A 15,663-nucleotide genomic window follows, 5' to 3' on the forward strand; every position below is an offset into this window, starting at 1 on the left:
ACTGCAACTTGGAATCAAGACTTCCTTGGATGACAACCGGTCTCTGAACGCCCACAGGGTGTATCACATTGCCCAAAGCTCCAGAAAGTTGATCTGGCAGTGGGCTTTGAAGGCAGTCCAGAGACCCTACATGTGGCTATCGTTCACATGAGCTCCCCCAGCTGTGAGGGGAGTCACCTGTGGTGAGAATCACCTGAGGCAGAGGGGGGCTTGAAGGGAAGCCCCCTTTCCAGGTTGGATAGATCTTCCCACCAGGAAAGAGACACTCTTAGAGGGCGAGTGACCAAGACAGGAGCCTCAAGATCCTGGAAAGCCTGCCGCTATTGGGACAGTAGGGTCCACTGGGTATTCCTCATGTTGAAGCAAGCCAAACAACCCAAAGCCGCTACCTGCACCCGGAGGGAGCTGGACGCCAAACCTTTCTTTAAACCGTCCTGCAAGAGGGCAAGAATGTGGACATTAGTGGTCTGCCGCGGGGACACACCAAACCTACTGCACCAAGAATCAAAGACCTTCCACACCCGAACGTAGGTAAGAGAGACGTAGAAGTTTTTCGAGCGCGGAGAAGAGTGGAAATAACCGCCTCCGGGTAGCCCCTTCTTTCTTAACTGTCTCCTCTCATAAGCCAAGCCGCTAGACAGAAGCGATTGGCCTGATGGAAAAATACTGGGCCCTGCTGGAGGAGGTTCGGCAGATGACCAAGGCGCAAGGGACCGTCCACCGCCAGGTTGATCAGGTCTGCGAACCATGGTCGTCGCGGCCACTCCGGAGCCACAAGAACCGGTCCTCTGTGGAATTCTATTCGCCGTAGAACTTTTCCCACCAGCGGCCATGGGGGGATGGGGGGGGGGGGGGGAAACACGTAGAGAAGAATGCCGGGAGGTCATGGAAGGACCAGGGCATCCACCATTTCTGATCCGTGTTCCCTTCTGCGACTGAAGAAGCGAGCCGCCTTCACATTCAAGTGAGTCGCCATCAAATCCACCCAGGGAACTCCCCACCGGTGGATCACAAGGTCCATCGCATCCGTGAACATCTCCCATTCGCCAGGATCTAAATGCTGTCGGCGGAGAAAATCCGCTTGGACCTTGTCCACCCCGGCTATATGAGATGCCGCCAGAAGTGCCAGCTTGCGCTCTGCCCATGCCATCAATCTGTCTGGCTCGGAGGCAACTGGTTGACTCTTTGTACCTCCTTGACGATTTATGTAAGCCACGGTGGTCACATTGTCGGATAGAATCTTTACCGCCCTGTGTCTGACCAGGGGAAGAAAATGGCGTAGAGCTAGGCGAACTGCCCTGGTTTCCAATCGATTGATGGACCACCACTTGGCTTCCTGAGTTGTACACTGACCTTGTGCCGATCGGGACTGACAAACTGCTCCCCACCCGGAGAGGCTGGCATCTGTCGTCACGACTGTCCACTGAGGATTCTCCAAGTCCATGCCCTGAAGCAAGTGATCCGGAATTAACCGCCAATCGAGACTGGCCCTGGCTGGTTCCAGGAGGGGTAAGGGTAAGTGGAACTCCTCTGACTTAGGATCCCAACGAGAGAGCAATGCTCTCTGGAAAGGTCTCATATGAGCAAAGGCCCAAGGAACCAGCTCCATGGTAGATGCCATAGAACCAAGAAGTTGTAAATAGTCCCACACTGTGGGTAAAGGCAGGGCCAACAGACGCCTGACCTGGGACATCAACTTCTCCATCCTGAGGCTGGGTAGGAAAACCTTGCCCAGCGATGTTTTGAAACGGGCTCCCAGAAATTCCAACTCCTGAGACGGCACCAGTTGGCTCTTGTTATAATTGACGATCCAGCCCAGGGATTGTAAGCGTTGTACAACAGACTGGACTGCCAGTCTGCAGTGTCTCCGACTTTGCTCAGATGGGCCAGTCATCCAGGTATGGATGAATTAAAATCCCTTCCCTCCGAAGGCACGCCGCCACAACCACCATCAACCTTGGTGAAAACTTGCGGAGCCATTGCTAGAGCAAAGGGAAGGGCGCGAAACTGATAATGTTCTCCTAAGACCTGGAACCTCAGAAACCTCTGATGGTGGGCGCGGATTCCTATGTGCAGATAAGCTTCCATCAGATCCAAAGAAGCCAAATATTCGTCCTTGTGGACAGCCGCAATCACGGATCTCAGTAAACCAAAACCCCTCCAGGTTGTTTGATATATTAATGGGATGGTTTAATAATGATGATGTTTGACTTAGAGTATAGTGTTAAGTGTATACATATTCTTAACCTACCATGTTGTTCTGTATACAAATAATATGGTTATTTTATTATTTGGAAAGTGATAAAGAATTAAAAAAAAAAATCACGGATCTCAAAGTCTCCATCCGAAACAGAGGTATTCGCAATGCTTTGTTGACTTCCTTTAAGTTCAAAATCGGCCAGAAAGAGCCCTCCTTTTTGGGGACCACGAAGTAAATGGAGTAACGACCGGTCCGACTCTCGGCCTGTGGCACCGAAACAATCGCCCCCAGGGCCAGTAATCGAGAGAGTTTGAAGAACTACTTGCCTTTTTTGCTGAGACCCACAAGGGGACACCAAGAAAAGATCCTGAAGAGGGCGAGCAAATTCCAAAGCGTAACCATGACTTATAATATCGAGGACCCACTGATCAGACATGATCTTGTCCCACTCCTCGCGAAACAGGGAGAGGAGTCCCCCGATCTCCAGTACGGAGGAATGGGTCGGCGCAACTTAATTGGGAAGACTTGGAGGCGAAGCCATGAGATGTGCCGTTGCGCTGGGGCCGCCTACCATGAAAGGAATGAGCCCAGGACCGAGACCTGGCCAATGTCTGTCGAAGAGCAACAGAGGATCCCCTGCCTGTACGTAAACGGCGCTGACCCCGAAAACTACCTTGGAACGTGCTGAAAGGACGAGACTGTCTGGGCTTATCCTCAGGCAGCTTGTAGACTTTGTTTTCTCCCAAGTTCTTTTTCGGATGAAAAGGAAAGGTTAGAGGAGGAGACCATAAACCGGATAACACTGGATTGCCTGAGGAAGAATCCATCACTGGCTCAGGAGCCGGAATATCTAGTTCTTGCAGTACATGTGGAATTAGAGGGTCCAGTTCCTCCTTGCGGAATAAGCAAAGTATCTGTGGATCACCCCCCTCCACCGGAGCGGCGCTATCCACGTCATCGCTCAAATCCACTGTGGAGGGATCCGGAGGAGTGGCAGGAGCTGGTAGCTCCTTGGTAGGAACTGGACGGCGAAGCCGCAAACCAACAGGTCCCTGGTCCCCCGCCGGCCTGGAATTCTTTGCAGAAGGAGGCTGTGCTTCCCAATCAGCCTCAGCCTCCATATATGCCTTGTGGAGCAGCAAGACAAACTGGGAGGAAAATGGGTGCTGCTGCTTTAAGGGCCCCCCCGCAGGAGAAGCCAGATCCGAAGGCAAGGCTGGAGGTGGAGTTAAGGCAGGCTGTGTAAAACATGGCCTTTGTGGGCTCAAAGCAGGCCGGGAAAGCGGAGGGAGATCTCAGAGTCCTGAAAATCAGGACCTGAAGCAGGCAAGATGGTCGCTGTTCCTGCGTCAAGCGGGGGCGTCCTCTGTCTTTGAATGGGCTGACCTGCTCCCGCACTGCGGGAGCGCTGCAGGGCCGACTTTGGGCGCGAAATTGGCCGCTATGAGGGCCCCTCACCCCCGGGAATACATCGGGAGCAGAGGTCCTCGCAGGAGAGCCGCAACGCCGGCTCACCACAGGCCTCACACTGGGACCCGCGCGGCATGGCAAACGCGCGAAAAAACAAGCGCAGGAGAGTGAATAATTCTGCCCCGTCCGGAGGCCCGGGAGAATAGCGGCAGGCTAGGGCTGACGAAACTAGGTAAACACTACCTCGTGAGGGAGAAAACTCTCTCGTTAGATGTCTATTTATTTATTTTTTTGTTTGTGTCAGTCAGCCAGTAAGCATGGGAATCAGCTTCCCTGCAACTACAGCACCCACCAGAGGAATGAAAACGTCTCTGGGTCTGTCTAAGAGGGGGGAGAGGGACCGGCCCACCGGTAAATCTGCCCCCTAGTCACTGGGCAAGGGCAAACTTTCTCCGGGTACAGAGGCCTAGCCTTGCCTGCCTGTATTCAAAACAATGACAAGTTTTTTTTTGTTTTTTTTTTAATAACTTACAGTAAAAGTTGATCTAGCCAGAGAAATAAGGGTAGAAACTTATTTGTGCCTAATAACTATTCAAGAATCATTAAATACTAATAAGGATCAGGACCGCAGGTTATGCCATCCTCTCATCTGCTGGAGCCAGAGAATACTGAGGGATCGCAGGTGGCACACCGGGTTACCTAGGGAGTGCTTTTCAGCTTTTCTCTGACTCCATCTGCTGCAAGGGAGGCATAACCCAGCAGTCTGGACTGATCCTGGTACGTACAAGGGAACAGGAAAATACCTCCAGTACCTGAATGTAATCCACTTTGGAATAAAAAAAATGTAAATTCATTTCAGCTGACACATCCAGGGCATCAAGGGCAGGACTATGCCTCAAGCTGGCTCCAGCTTTTCATCAACAAAGCCTGACTTATCAGTGAATCGTTATGTGAACCCCTGGCTTCTTTCATCCCCAGCTCACTGCTGGAAACAGCCTCCTCATAGCCTTTCCCTTCCAGGCCCGGCTCTCACATCCAGACACCAGCTGAAGGCTTCACGTGAATACGAGAGGCAATGCTGCGTCTGTACTGAAGTCACTGGCCTGCTCCGACGCGGCTTCACCCGTGAATAATGCACCCGGACACAAGCAGGCTGAGAGAAAGGGAGATTCAAGAAAGTAAGCAGAGAGAACAGAAGAGGAAAGAAAAGAGTACAGGAATGATGAGCAACGATGGACGTCCAAAATAAATAATGGAAGACGTGCGGACCGGAGCTTCCCTGCAGCACAGGATCACATGACGGGGCAGCTTCTTTCCAAAACTTTAGTTTTCCAGCTCTGGCGAAGCAGGAATCTGGTCCCAGAAGCCTTCATTTGCAATCATCCAGGCATTCCCCCTATTTTATATCCCCTCCCTTCCCCAGCACTTCTGTGCCACTGATTACACTCACACCATTGCTTTGGTTGCATCAGATGGCTCGGCCTCTCTCTGCCCTAACTTACTTCACCGACAGTCCCGGCCCGGAAGCCCTGCATACGGGCTCTTTCTGGGCCCTCCGTGCAAACACTAGGCATCGCCGTTTCATGACGGAGGGACTCCGAACGCTGCCCCCGAGCAGAAAGTGGAAGGCTTCAGCCAGGAATGGATCGCAGCATAGCCGCCAGGATGGCTCCACGCGAATCAGAGAATGTAAATTACCATCAGTTCATGCGGGGAAACAGAGTCAAAGAAAGTCTGAGAGATGATCAAAAACAGAACAGCAAAACGAGGGAATGCCAGGGAAATCTACAGCTTCATTTCAGATGCCAAAACAGCAAGAGAGCCCGGGTAATACTCCAGCCTTCTCCCTTCATCCGTTACCTTTAAGCAACTTTTACATGGTCTAAAGACTTTCTAAATATAAACTTCCTTAATGGGGAAACCCAAGACAAGCTGGCAAGAGAAGAAAGGACACCAAAGCCTTTCCCATGTTGGGTTTCAGGCCTGTGGTTTATAAGCACAACTGTCAAGATGAAGACGATGAACCTCTTACCTCTTGTCTGGAGAGAGTCATGGGCAACTTCTCCTCTGCCAGTTCCAGCTCCAGAACTGGATTACAAGACGATGGCGGCTTAGCTTCTTCATCTGACGATGCCTGCAGAGAAAGAGCTGCTCTTATTAACAACGCTCTGGACGGGACACACAATCAAGGGAGGTAGAGCTTCACCCTACCACTACTTGTTAATTCTTTCCTAATTACCACTCTCTCTCCTCTGCCTCTCATCACAGACCTTGGCTTTGGCCTCCATTACTTTCCTCGGTTCTCCCAAATACCAGCCTTGCATTTCCTCTGCTTGTTATTGTACTAACTGAGATTGTTCAAAGAACAGGAGAAGGTCTAGCAAATACTGCATCAATAAAACATGGGTAAGTGCAATAGAGAGAAAAAGGATATTTTTGCTCTCTGCGCTACATGAATTCAGCTACCCTCAGGGTACTTTCATTTTCAGAGTAATTAATAGCTTTGAGAAAAAGCAATCACTAATTCTGCCAGTTAGCTTCAGACGAGCAAGTAGTTTGCATCAGTGGGGTTTTTTTTTACAAGCCAGTAGAGCATCTACATACAGTTCATGCTTCAAAGGCAATCTGGGCATAGCAAAAATAACTTCAGACCAAGCCAGCACCATCAGCATTCAGAAAGTGTGGGCTTCTACTGAACTTTTCAATTACTTTCAAACATTTTGGTGCTGCACTTGCCAAGTCTTGTTACGCTAAAGGAGAAGAAACAGACATAGGAATCCGGTAAGCTTCAGATAATGGGCCACAGCTTCTAAGGGCCGAGGCCGGGAATCAGGTGAGGGGGAAAGACGGTCACACAGGACGAGATGCACGACACCTTCTGAAGGCACCAGCATTGTCAGCCAAAGCGTGAAACCAACCACACCATGTGCCAAGCCGACAGCCAACTCCAGAACCTAAGAGCAAGCATAGCTCGGACATCAGACAAATATCCTGCCCCCACCCCCGACCTCTCTTCCTGCCACAGCAGCTGATGGAAGTTGAGCTCCCTGGAAATTAAAACAGCACTGAATTTAGTTTGGCCGCCGTGAGCTCTCTTACTAATACTTTAGCAGAAGGATGAGAAACTTCAGCCTCATATGAACCTGCATCAAAATCCCTTGCCATGCACTTACGTAGCCAGGAGTTATGACTTAGTGGCAGGCAGGCCTGCTGCCTTTACATCGTAGCACACTGTCACCAACAAGTCAAGTGCAGATATTTTATCTGCCGGCTTTCAGAATATGCACTAAAGTGCCCGTCCCATGCAAGAGGAGGCTGCATCAGATGCAAACCTGCACACGATTCTTCATCAGAAAGTAGGAAGCATCAGATCCTGGAAGGGACTAGAGAACACCCCCTGAACTATACTGAAACGGTGACTTTTATTTGTTGCTTTACCAAATCAGCTGAGGAGATGTGTTTGACCTCATCCCTTAATACGCATGCTAGAGCTTCTCTGGATAAACAGGGAGAAAAACTGTGAATCAGAGACCTAGAACGCCGGAGAATGTACCCAGACGTATGGCAGAGGATTCTGTCCACAATGCACAGGCTCAAAAGCAAAAAAGTCCACCCAGACCCAGCTTTGGAGACTAACACGTGCACTGTCACCACTTCTCATCCTACCCTGCAGGCTCCCAGGGGATGTAGATGGAGTAAGGCACCAGGAGCAAAACTGGCCCCCACAGGAGGCAAACAGCAGCACTGGGACTGAAAGAGAGAAAACAGCAGCCGTACAGGGCACCTCGTTCTGCTACACCACTGACTAACGATACGGTAGTTCTCATACAAAGGGATGGCTGCTGCTTTGGAAAATCAGAAGACTTCAGAGCCACTCAAAGTGGCAAATCTGACCAAACCACGTTATACATCAGCTGTATGGCTTCCTCTTGATCCTAGGTCTCCTTTCCTTTTCATATCAATATATTTCTTGTAGCTTTAAAACGTTTGTTTAAAAGAGGCTGTACATCAATGTGATGCCTGTAAGGGGCTCTGATGAAGATCTGCCCTTCAGCTGTCTGTGCTGTATTCATGCTTTATGTGTATCAGTGTGACCCCTGCAAGGGGTTCTGATGAAGATCTGCCCTTCAGCTGTCTGTGCTGTATTCATGCTTTATGTGTATCAGTGTGATGCCTGTAAGGGGCTCTGATGAAGATCTGCCCTTCAGCTGTCTGTGCTGTATTCATGCTTTATGTGTATCAGTGTGATGCCTGCATGAGGCTCTGATGAAGATCTGCCCTTCAACTGTCCATGCTGTATTCATGCTTTATGTGTATCAGTGTGATGCCTGCATGAGACTCTGATGAAGATCTGCCCTTCAGCTGTCTGTGCTGTATTCATGTTTTACAAGTATCAGTGTGATACTGCATGGGGCTCTGATGAAGATCTGCTCTTCAGCTCTGTGTGCTGTATTCATATATCTAAATAAAGGCCTACATTTTGGGAGAAGGGCTATGAGGGAAACCTTCTCTTTAGTTGTTTGTGCTTTATATAAAAACAGCATGGAGCTCTTAGGAAAATCCAGTATTCAGCTGTCTGTGCTGTAATCATGCTTTACACACAGTGACATCTGCTTGCTTTCCATGCTGTATTCAAGCTTCACATGTATCAGTGAGATACCTGCACGGGGCTCTGATGAAGATCCACAGCTGTCTGTGCTGTAATCATGCTTTACACAGTGACACATCTGCTTGCTGTCCATGCTGTATTCAAGCTTCACATGTATCAGTGAGATACCTGCACGGGGCTCTGATGAAGATCCACAGCTGTCTGTGCTGTAATCATGCTTTACACAGTGACACATCTGCTTGCTGTCCATGCTGTATTCAAGCTTCACCTGTATCAGTGAGATACCGGCACGGGGCTCTGATGAAGATCCACAGCTGTCTGTGCTGTAATCATGCTTTACACACAGTGACACATCTGCTTGCTGTCCATGCTGTATTCAAGCTTCACCTGTATCAGTGAGATACCTGCACGGGGCTCTGATGAAGATCCACAGCTGTCTGTGCTGTAATCATGCTTTACACACAGTGACACATCTGCTTGCTGTCCATGCTGTATTCAAGCTTCACCTGTATCAGTGAGATACCTGCACGGGGCTCTGATGAAGATCCACAGCTGTCTGTGCTGTAATCATGCTTTACACACAGTGACTGTATTCAAGCTTCACCTGTATCAGTGAGATACCTGCACGGGGCTCTGATGAAGATCCACAGCTGTCTGTGCTGTAATCATGCTTTACACACAGTGACTGTATTCAAGCTTCACCTGTATCAGTGAGATACCTGCACGGGGCTCTGATGAAGATCCACAGCTGTCTGTGCTGTAATCATGCTTTACACAGTGACACATCTGCTTGCTGTCCATGCTGTATTCAAGCTTCACCTGTATCAGTGAGATACCTGCACGGGGCTCTGATGAAGATCCACAGCTGTCTGTGCTGTAAATGAAAATTAGTTCTTACCTGATAATTTTCGTTCCTGTAGTACCACGGATCAGTCCAGACACCTGGGTTGTGACTCCGCACCAGCAGATGGAGACAGAGCAAAACTTGACGGGCTCCCTACATATAGTAAGGTGCCACCCACAGCCCCTCAGTCGAACGAACTGTCAAAGCCAACCAGTGCCCGACTAACTAACTAGAACAATTTTAACCAATTCAAACACCCCCTGGCTGGAAACCGAAAACTTCAGACCAGAGGCACGCGGCATTATGCCAAGAACTGGAACAATTGCAGTACGAATAACCAAACGAGCGGACTCTCTCTCTCTTCATCGTACCAAACAGACGGGCGGGAGCCTGGACTGATCCGTGGTACTACAGGAACGAAAATTATCAGGTAAGAACTAATTTTCCTTTCCCTGTACGTACCCGGATCAGTCCAGACACCTGGGATGTACCAGAGCAAACTACCGAGGGTGGGAAGCAGAGAGTCCCGCTCGGAGGACACTCGCTCCAAACCCCGGCGCTTCAGACGCCTGGACATCCAGCCTGTAATGCCTAGTGAAAGTATGTAAGGACTTCCACGTCGCAGCTCTACAGATCTCCTGCGTGGACACCTGAGAGACCTCGGCCCAGGACGTGGCTTGCGCCCGAGTGGAATGAGCACGAAGCCCCCTAGGTGCCACCTTGCCGTGAAGGAGATATGCGGAGCTAATAGCCTCTTTGAGCCAACGCGCAATCGTGGCCCGCGACGCCGCAGACCCCCGGCGAGGCCCGGACCAGAGAACGAACAGATGGTCGGAAACCCGGAAAGGATTCGTAACCTCCAGATACCGAAGCAGAATCCTGCGAACGTCGAGCTTCCTTAACTCTTTCATCCCCTTGTCCATCTGATCCCCGACCTCAAAACCTGGAAGGTCCACTGACTGATTTAAGTGAAACGAGGACACCACCTTAGGCAAAAAGGACGGCACCGTCCGCAGGGAAACTCCGCCCTGCGAGAATCGCAAGAACGGTTCCCGACAGGATAAGGCCTGCAGCTCTGAGACCCGACGAGCCGACGTGATGGCTACTAGAAACACGGTCTTCAAAGTAAGATCTTTCAGCGTCGCCCGCTTAAGAGGCTCAAACGGTGCTCCCCCAAGCGCCGAGAGCACGCAATTCAAATTCCAAGACGGACAAGGATTCCGTACCGGAGGGCGTAAATGCTTCGCCCCGCGAAGAAAACGCACCACATCCGGATGACACGCCAAGGACACTCCGCGAACCTTACCGCGCAGACAACCAAGCGCAGCTATCTGGACCTTCAGGGTACTCCAGGCCAGCCCCTTCGCGAGGCCCTCTTGCAGAAAGGCGAGGACCCCCGGCACCGGGGGACGTACAGGATCCACCTCATGAGTACTACACCAGTCCTCAAAAACCGTCCACACCCTCATATAGGCTAAGGACGTAGACTGTTTTCGAACCCTCAACAAGGTCGCAATCACAGCCTCAGAGTACCCCTTAGTCCTTAAGCGCGCCCTTTCAAAAGCCATGCCGCGAGACAAAAGTGATCCGCATCCTCCAAACAGACGGGTCCTTGTCGCAGAAGAGATGCGGCCCCGTGAAACCGAAGCGGAGGCTCCGCCGCCAGCTGAATGAGGTCCGCGAACCACGGGCGCCTTGGCCACTCCGGCGCCACCAGGATCACGTCCGCCGGATGTAATTCGATTCGGCGAAGAACCTTGCCTATCAGCGGCCACGGGGGAAACACATATATCAACACGTCCGTGGGCCAGGGAAGTACTAGAGCATTGACTCCTTCTGCGCCCCGTTCCCTCCGACGGCTGAAGAACCGTGGGGCCTTTGCGTTGTGAGCGGTGGCCATCAGGTCCAGGCGTGGCGTTCCCCACCTGGCACAGATGAGGCGATACGCCATGTCTGGTAGTTCCCACTCGCCTGGATCCAGCCGATGCCGGCTGAGGAAATCCGCCTGAACGTTGTCCACACCTGCAATGTGAGACGCCGCCAAGCCGCTGAGGTGTTGTTCCGCCCAGATCATGAGCAACCTTGCCTCTTCCGCCACTTGCTGGCTCCTCGTGCCCCCTTGACGATTGATATACGCTACCGTGGTTGCGTTGTCCGAGAGCACCCGAACCGCCTGGCCCCGTATCCACGGGGCGAACGCTTGCAGGGCCAACGACACCGCCCTTGTCTCCAAGCGGTTGATGGACCACCTTGACTGCTGGCTCGACCACTGCCCCTGGACCGAGCGGCCTCCGCAGACCGCCCCCCAGCCAAGTAGACTGGCATCCGTCGTCACTACCGTCCAGGTGGGCATGACCAGAGACACCCCGCAGGACAGATGATCCCGGGAGAGCCACCAGTGCAGACTGGCCCTGGCACAGGGCGTGAGGGGCAACGGAAGATGGAACTCCTCCGAAACCGGCTTCCAGCGGGAAAGTAACGCTGATTGTAACGGTCGCAGATGAGCGAATGCCCAAGGGACCAGAGCGAGGGTCGACGCCATGGAACCCAAGACCCTCAGGTAATCGCAAACCAGCGGGCACCGCATGGACAAAATGTGGCGCACCTGTCGCTGGAGCTTGACCACTCTTTCCTGAGTCAGCGACACCATGGCCCTCTTGGTGTCGAACAGGGCCCCCAGATACTCCAACCGCTGCGTAGGCTGCAGATGACTCTTGGACAAGTTGACCACCCAACCGAGGGACCGCAAGAGGTGTAAGACCCTGGCAATCGCCTGCCGACACTCGGCCTCCGATTTGGCTCTGATGAGCCAATCGTCTAAGTAAGGATGCACCAGCAGTCCTTCTCTCCGGAGCTGGGCAGCCACCACCACCATCACCTTGGTGAAAGTGCGTGGAGCCGTGGCGAGGCCGAAGGGAAGAGCCCTGAACTGGTAATGGCTGCCCAGGATGCAGAATCTCAGGTACCGGTGATACGCTGGCTGAATCCCGATGTGAAGATACGCCTCCGTAAGGTCCAGAGAAGCGAGGAACTCGCCCGGACGAACCGCGGCAATTACCGAGCGGATCGTCTCCATCTTGAACCGCGGCACCCGCAGGCACCGGTTGACGCCCTTTAGATCGAGAATGGGCCGAAAAGCTCCATCCTTCTTTGGGACCACGAAGTAAATGGAGTACCTTCCCGTGCCCTGCTGATCCTGCGGCACAGGAGTAATTGCGCCCAGGTCCTCTAGACGCCGGAGGGTGGTCCGGACAGCGGCGCGCTTGACGAGAGCCTTGCAGGGTGAGACGAGGAACTTGTCCACCGGGAGTCGAACAAAATCTAACGCGTAACCGCCTCTTATCACAGCGAGGACCCACTGGTCGGAAGTAATTCTGGTCCATGCCTCGTAAAACAAGGTGAGCCGCGCGCCCACGTAAGGCACGAGGGTGGGCGGCAACGAGGAATGGACCCGTCTCGTTTCATTGGGCCGACTTGGACCCTGAGCCGGACGAGGGTCCACCAGTCCTGTTGAACTTCTTTCCTCGAAAGGACTGCGACCAGGAGGATGATCTAGCCGATCCTGACCGATAGGACTGACCTGACCCCGTCGCCCTCTGTGGCCGCTGCCGGCGGTTAGACCGGAACCTGTTTCTTGCCAAGAAGGACGACCGAGGCCTGGGTCTATCTTCCGGCAACTTAAAAGCCTTATTCTCGCTCAGGAACTGCATCAGATCGTCCAGCTGTTTTCCAAACAGGAGCTTTCCCTTAAAGGGTAGAGAACCCAGATGAGCCTTGGAAGCCCCATCCGCAGCCCAGTTGCGAAGCCAGAGGAGACGACGCGCCGAGACCGCCGATACCATAGCTCTGGCCGATGTTCTGAGCAAATCGTGCATCGTATCAGCGCTGTAGGCAATCACCGCTTCCAAGTTATCCGCCTGAGTAGCCTCCCCTGAGGAGAGGTCGGCGTTCGCTTGCAGGACTTGGGCCCACCGGAGCCCCGCTCGCAGTGCAAAGGTACTACACATGGCTGCCCGCACTCCCAGTGCGGACACTTCGAAGATCTTCTTCAACTGCACCTCCAGCTTCCTATCTTGGATATCCCGGAGGGCCGTAGCACCCGTAACGGGGATGGTGGACCTCTTCGTCACTGCTGACACCGCCGCGTCCACCCGTGGAAGGCGCAGCAGGTCCAGAGCATCCTCTGGAAGGGGATAAAGCTTGTCCATAGCCTTACTCACCTTCAGCCCCAGTTCCGGGGTATCCCATTCCCGGAACAAGATATCTGAGACCGAGAAGTGCCAAGGGAAGGCAAGCACAGGGCCCGCCAGGCCCAGCAGCAGCGGATCCATCTTGACCCCTTGCTGGGACTCCACAGGTGGAGGATCCACTCCGATCTCATCCAGGATAGCCGGGATAAGGGGAGAAAGTTCTTCCCTACGAAACAGGCGGACGACCTTGGGGTCGTCACCCTCCGCCGCCTGCGGCCCCTTGCCGGCTCCCGGCTGGGCCTGCCCCTCGTCCTCATGGCCTTCCTGGCCTTCAGGGGCTCCCGACAACGCTTCATCGTCCGAGGAGGCGGTGGACGCCGACTCCGATTCCTGTGGGTCGCCACGCGGCTGTCTCTTTTCTCGTGGCCCACCCCGGGCGTCCCGGGTCCGCACGGCTCTCTTCCGGGGCCGGGAGAACGCTTCCTTCCCCCCGGAAGCTTTCCCAGGTTTTAGACGCGATTTTTTTATACTTGGCGAGTTTCTGGAGCAACAGCGAGAAATCTTCTGAAAATGAGGCCTCCGATCCGGAGGAGCCCTCCACTGCACTCGGGCTCCCCGACCCACGGGGTCCCGGAGGCTCTCCCCCCGAAATCCTGGGCTGCGGCGACAGCGAGGGAGGCTGGGCGCCATCTTGGAGTGCCCTCCTCGTGGCTTCCCTCACGCTGGACAAAATGGCTTCCGTTCCCGCGCTAAGCGGGAACGGGTCCGAGGACGCGGGCTCCGAGCCTCCGGCCCGCGACGGCGAACGGGCACCCCGCGATCGACCCCCCCCGGGCGACCGCCGACGAGCCCTCGCCGCCGGAGACGCAGCTGGAACAGACACCGTCCCTGGACAGACGCGCGCGGCACGCTGACCCTCTCGGCATCGCAGCGACGAACGGGCTCCCCACCCCGCGCCCCCCTTCCACTAGGCGATCGCACTCGAACGGCGGAACGACGGCGAAGAGGGAGAGAGAGCCAGCGCCGCAAGGTAAAACCAAAGAAACCGCTAAGTTTTTGTTTTTTTTTTTTTACTTAGGCGCTAGCCGAGGTCCTGCAGTCTTCAGCTCCGGCGGGGGTGAGTGAACCGGGCTCCCCGGTGTCACCCCCGACGCTGCTGCCAGCACAGGCCGGGTCCTCGACCCTCAGCAGCGGCCTCGACCTGGAGGGGATGGTTCTCTCAGGACCTTCCACTCTCCTGGGAGGCTCCACCGACGGGAGACTTCTATCTTCTTTATGTCTTCTTTCTTCTTTTTTTTTTTTTTTTTGAAGACACACTGCCCTAACTACTTAGGATTAAATACAAAAAGACCCCTGACTGACTACCCCGAGCCAAAACAAAATCAAGGATCCCCGAGACTGTGGGTGGACCTGCCCCATCTGCTGGAGACAGAGAAAGACTGAGGGGCTGTGGGTGGCACCTTACTATATGTAGGGAGCCCGTCAAGTTTTGCTCTGTCTCCATCTGCTGGTGCGGAGTCACAACCCAGGTGTCTGGACTGATCCGGGTACGTACAGGGAATCATGCTTTACACACAGTGACACATCTGCTTGCTGTCCATGCTGTATTCAAGCTTCACATGTATCAGTGAGATTCCTGCACGGGGCTCTGATGAAAATCCACAGCTGTCTGTGCTGTAATCATGCTTTACATACAGTGACACATCTGCTTGCTGTCCATGCAGTATTCAAGCTTCACCTGTATCAGTGAGATACCTGCACGGGGCTCTGATGAAGATCCACAGCTGTCTGTGCTGTAATCATGCTTTACACACAGTGACACATCTGCTTGCTGTCCATGCTGTATTCAAGCTTCACATGTATCAGTGAGATACCTGCACGGGGCTCTGATGAAGATCCACAGCTGTCTGTGCTGTAATCATGCTTTACATACAGTGACTGTATTCAAGCTTCACCTGTATCAGTGAGATACCTGCTCGTGGCTCTGATGAAGATCCACAGCTGTCTGTGCTGTAATCATGCTGGGTGTGTATTAGGGGGACTCCTGCATGGAGTTCTTCTGAAGATGCACTCCCATTACCTGTGTTTTATTGGTGTTTGGGGGGGGGGGGGGAGAGATTTATGGCTTAATGTCCTGATAAGGATTCAGGACAGTTGCAGGGCTGTTTTTAGCTTGTGATCTTAATTTACTGTTAATGTTTGTGTAGATGTCATGGCCTATATTACTTGTATTTAGATTATGTGAATCTATACTGATCCGCCAGAGACAATTTAACATTTTTTTTTAATTATTGGAATATTTAATGTTCAGTCTCTCTTACACACTCACAGGGCCCTCCCCTTCCTTCGTCGCGCTGCAGCACGATGGACGCTGCGGTGGCTCTGTCAGCCTTGCTTTTATCTTCTGCCA

At 53.0% G+C, this 15,663-nt stretch overlaps 1 protein-coding gene across 2 annotated transcripts in view; it reads right to left on the reverse strand.

Annotated features, from left to right (window-relative positions):
• PRPF18 (pre-mRNA processing factor 18) overlaps positions 1-15,663 on the reverse strand; it is a 90,616-nt gene that overhangs the window by 63,799 nt on the left and 11,154 nt on the right. For both annotated transcript variants that reach the window (XM_029615575.1, XM_029615576.1), the window contains one exon: positions 5,643-5,744. In XM_029615575.1, coding sequence (XP_029471435.1) covers positions 5,643-5,744 — 102 coding nt within the window. The remainder of the gene's footprint in view (positions 1-5,642; positions 5,745-15,663) is intronic.

Source organism: Rhinatrema bivittatum, chromosome 9, assembly GCF_901001135.1.
Source record: "Rhinatrema bivittatum chromosome 9, aRhiBiv1.1, whole genome shotgun sequence".
Lineage (NCBI taxonomy): Eukaryota > Metazoa > Chordata > Amphibia > Gymnophiona > Rhinatrematidae > Rhinatrema > Rhinatrema bivittatum.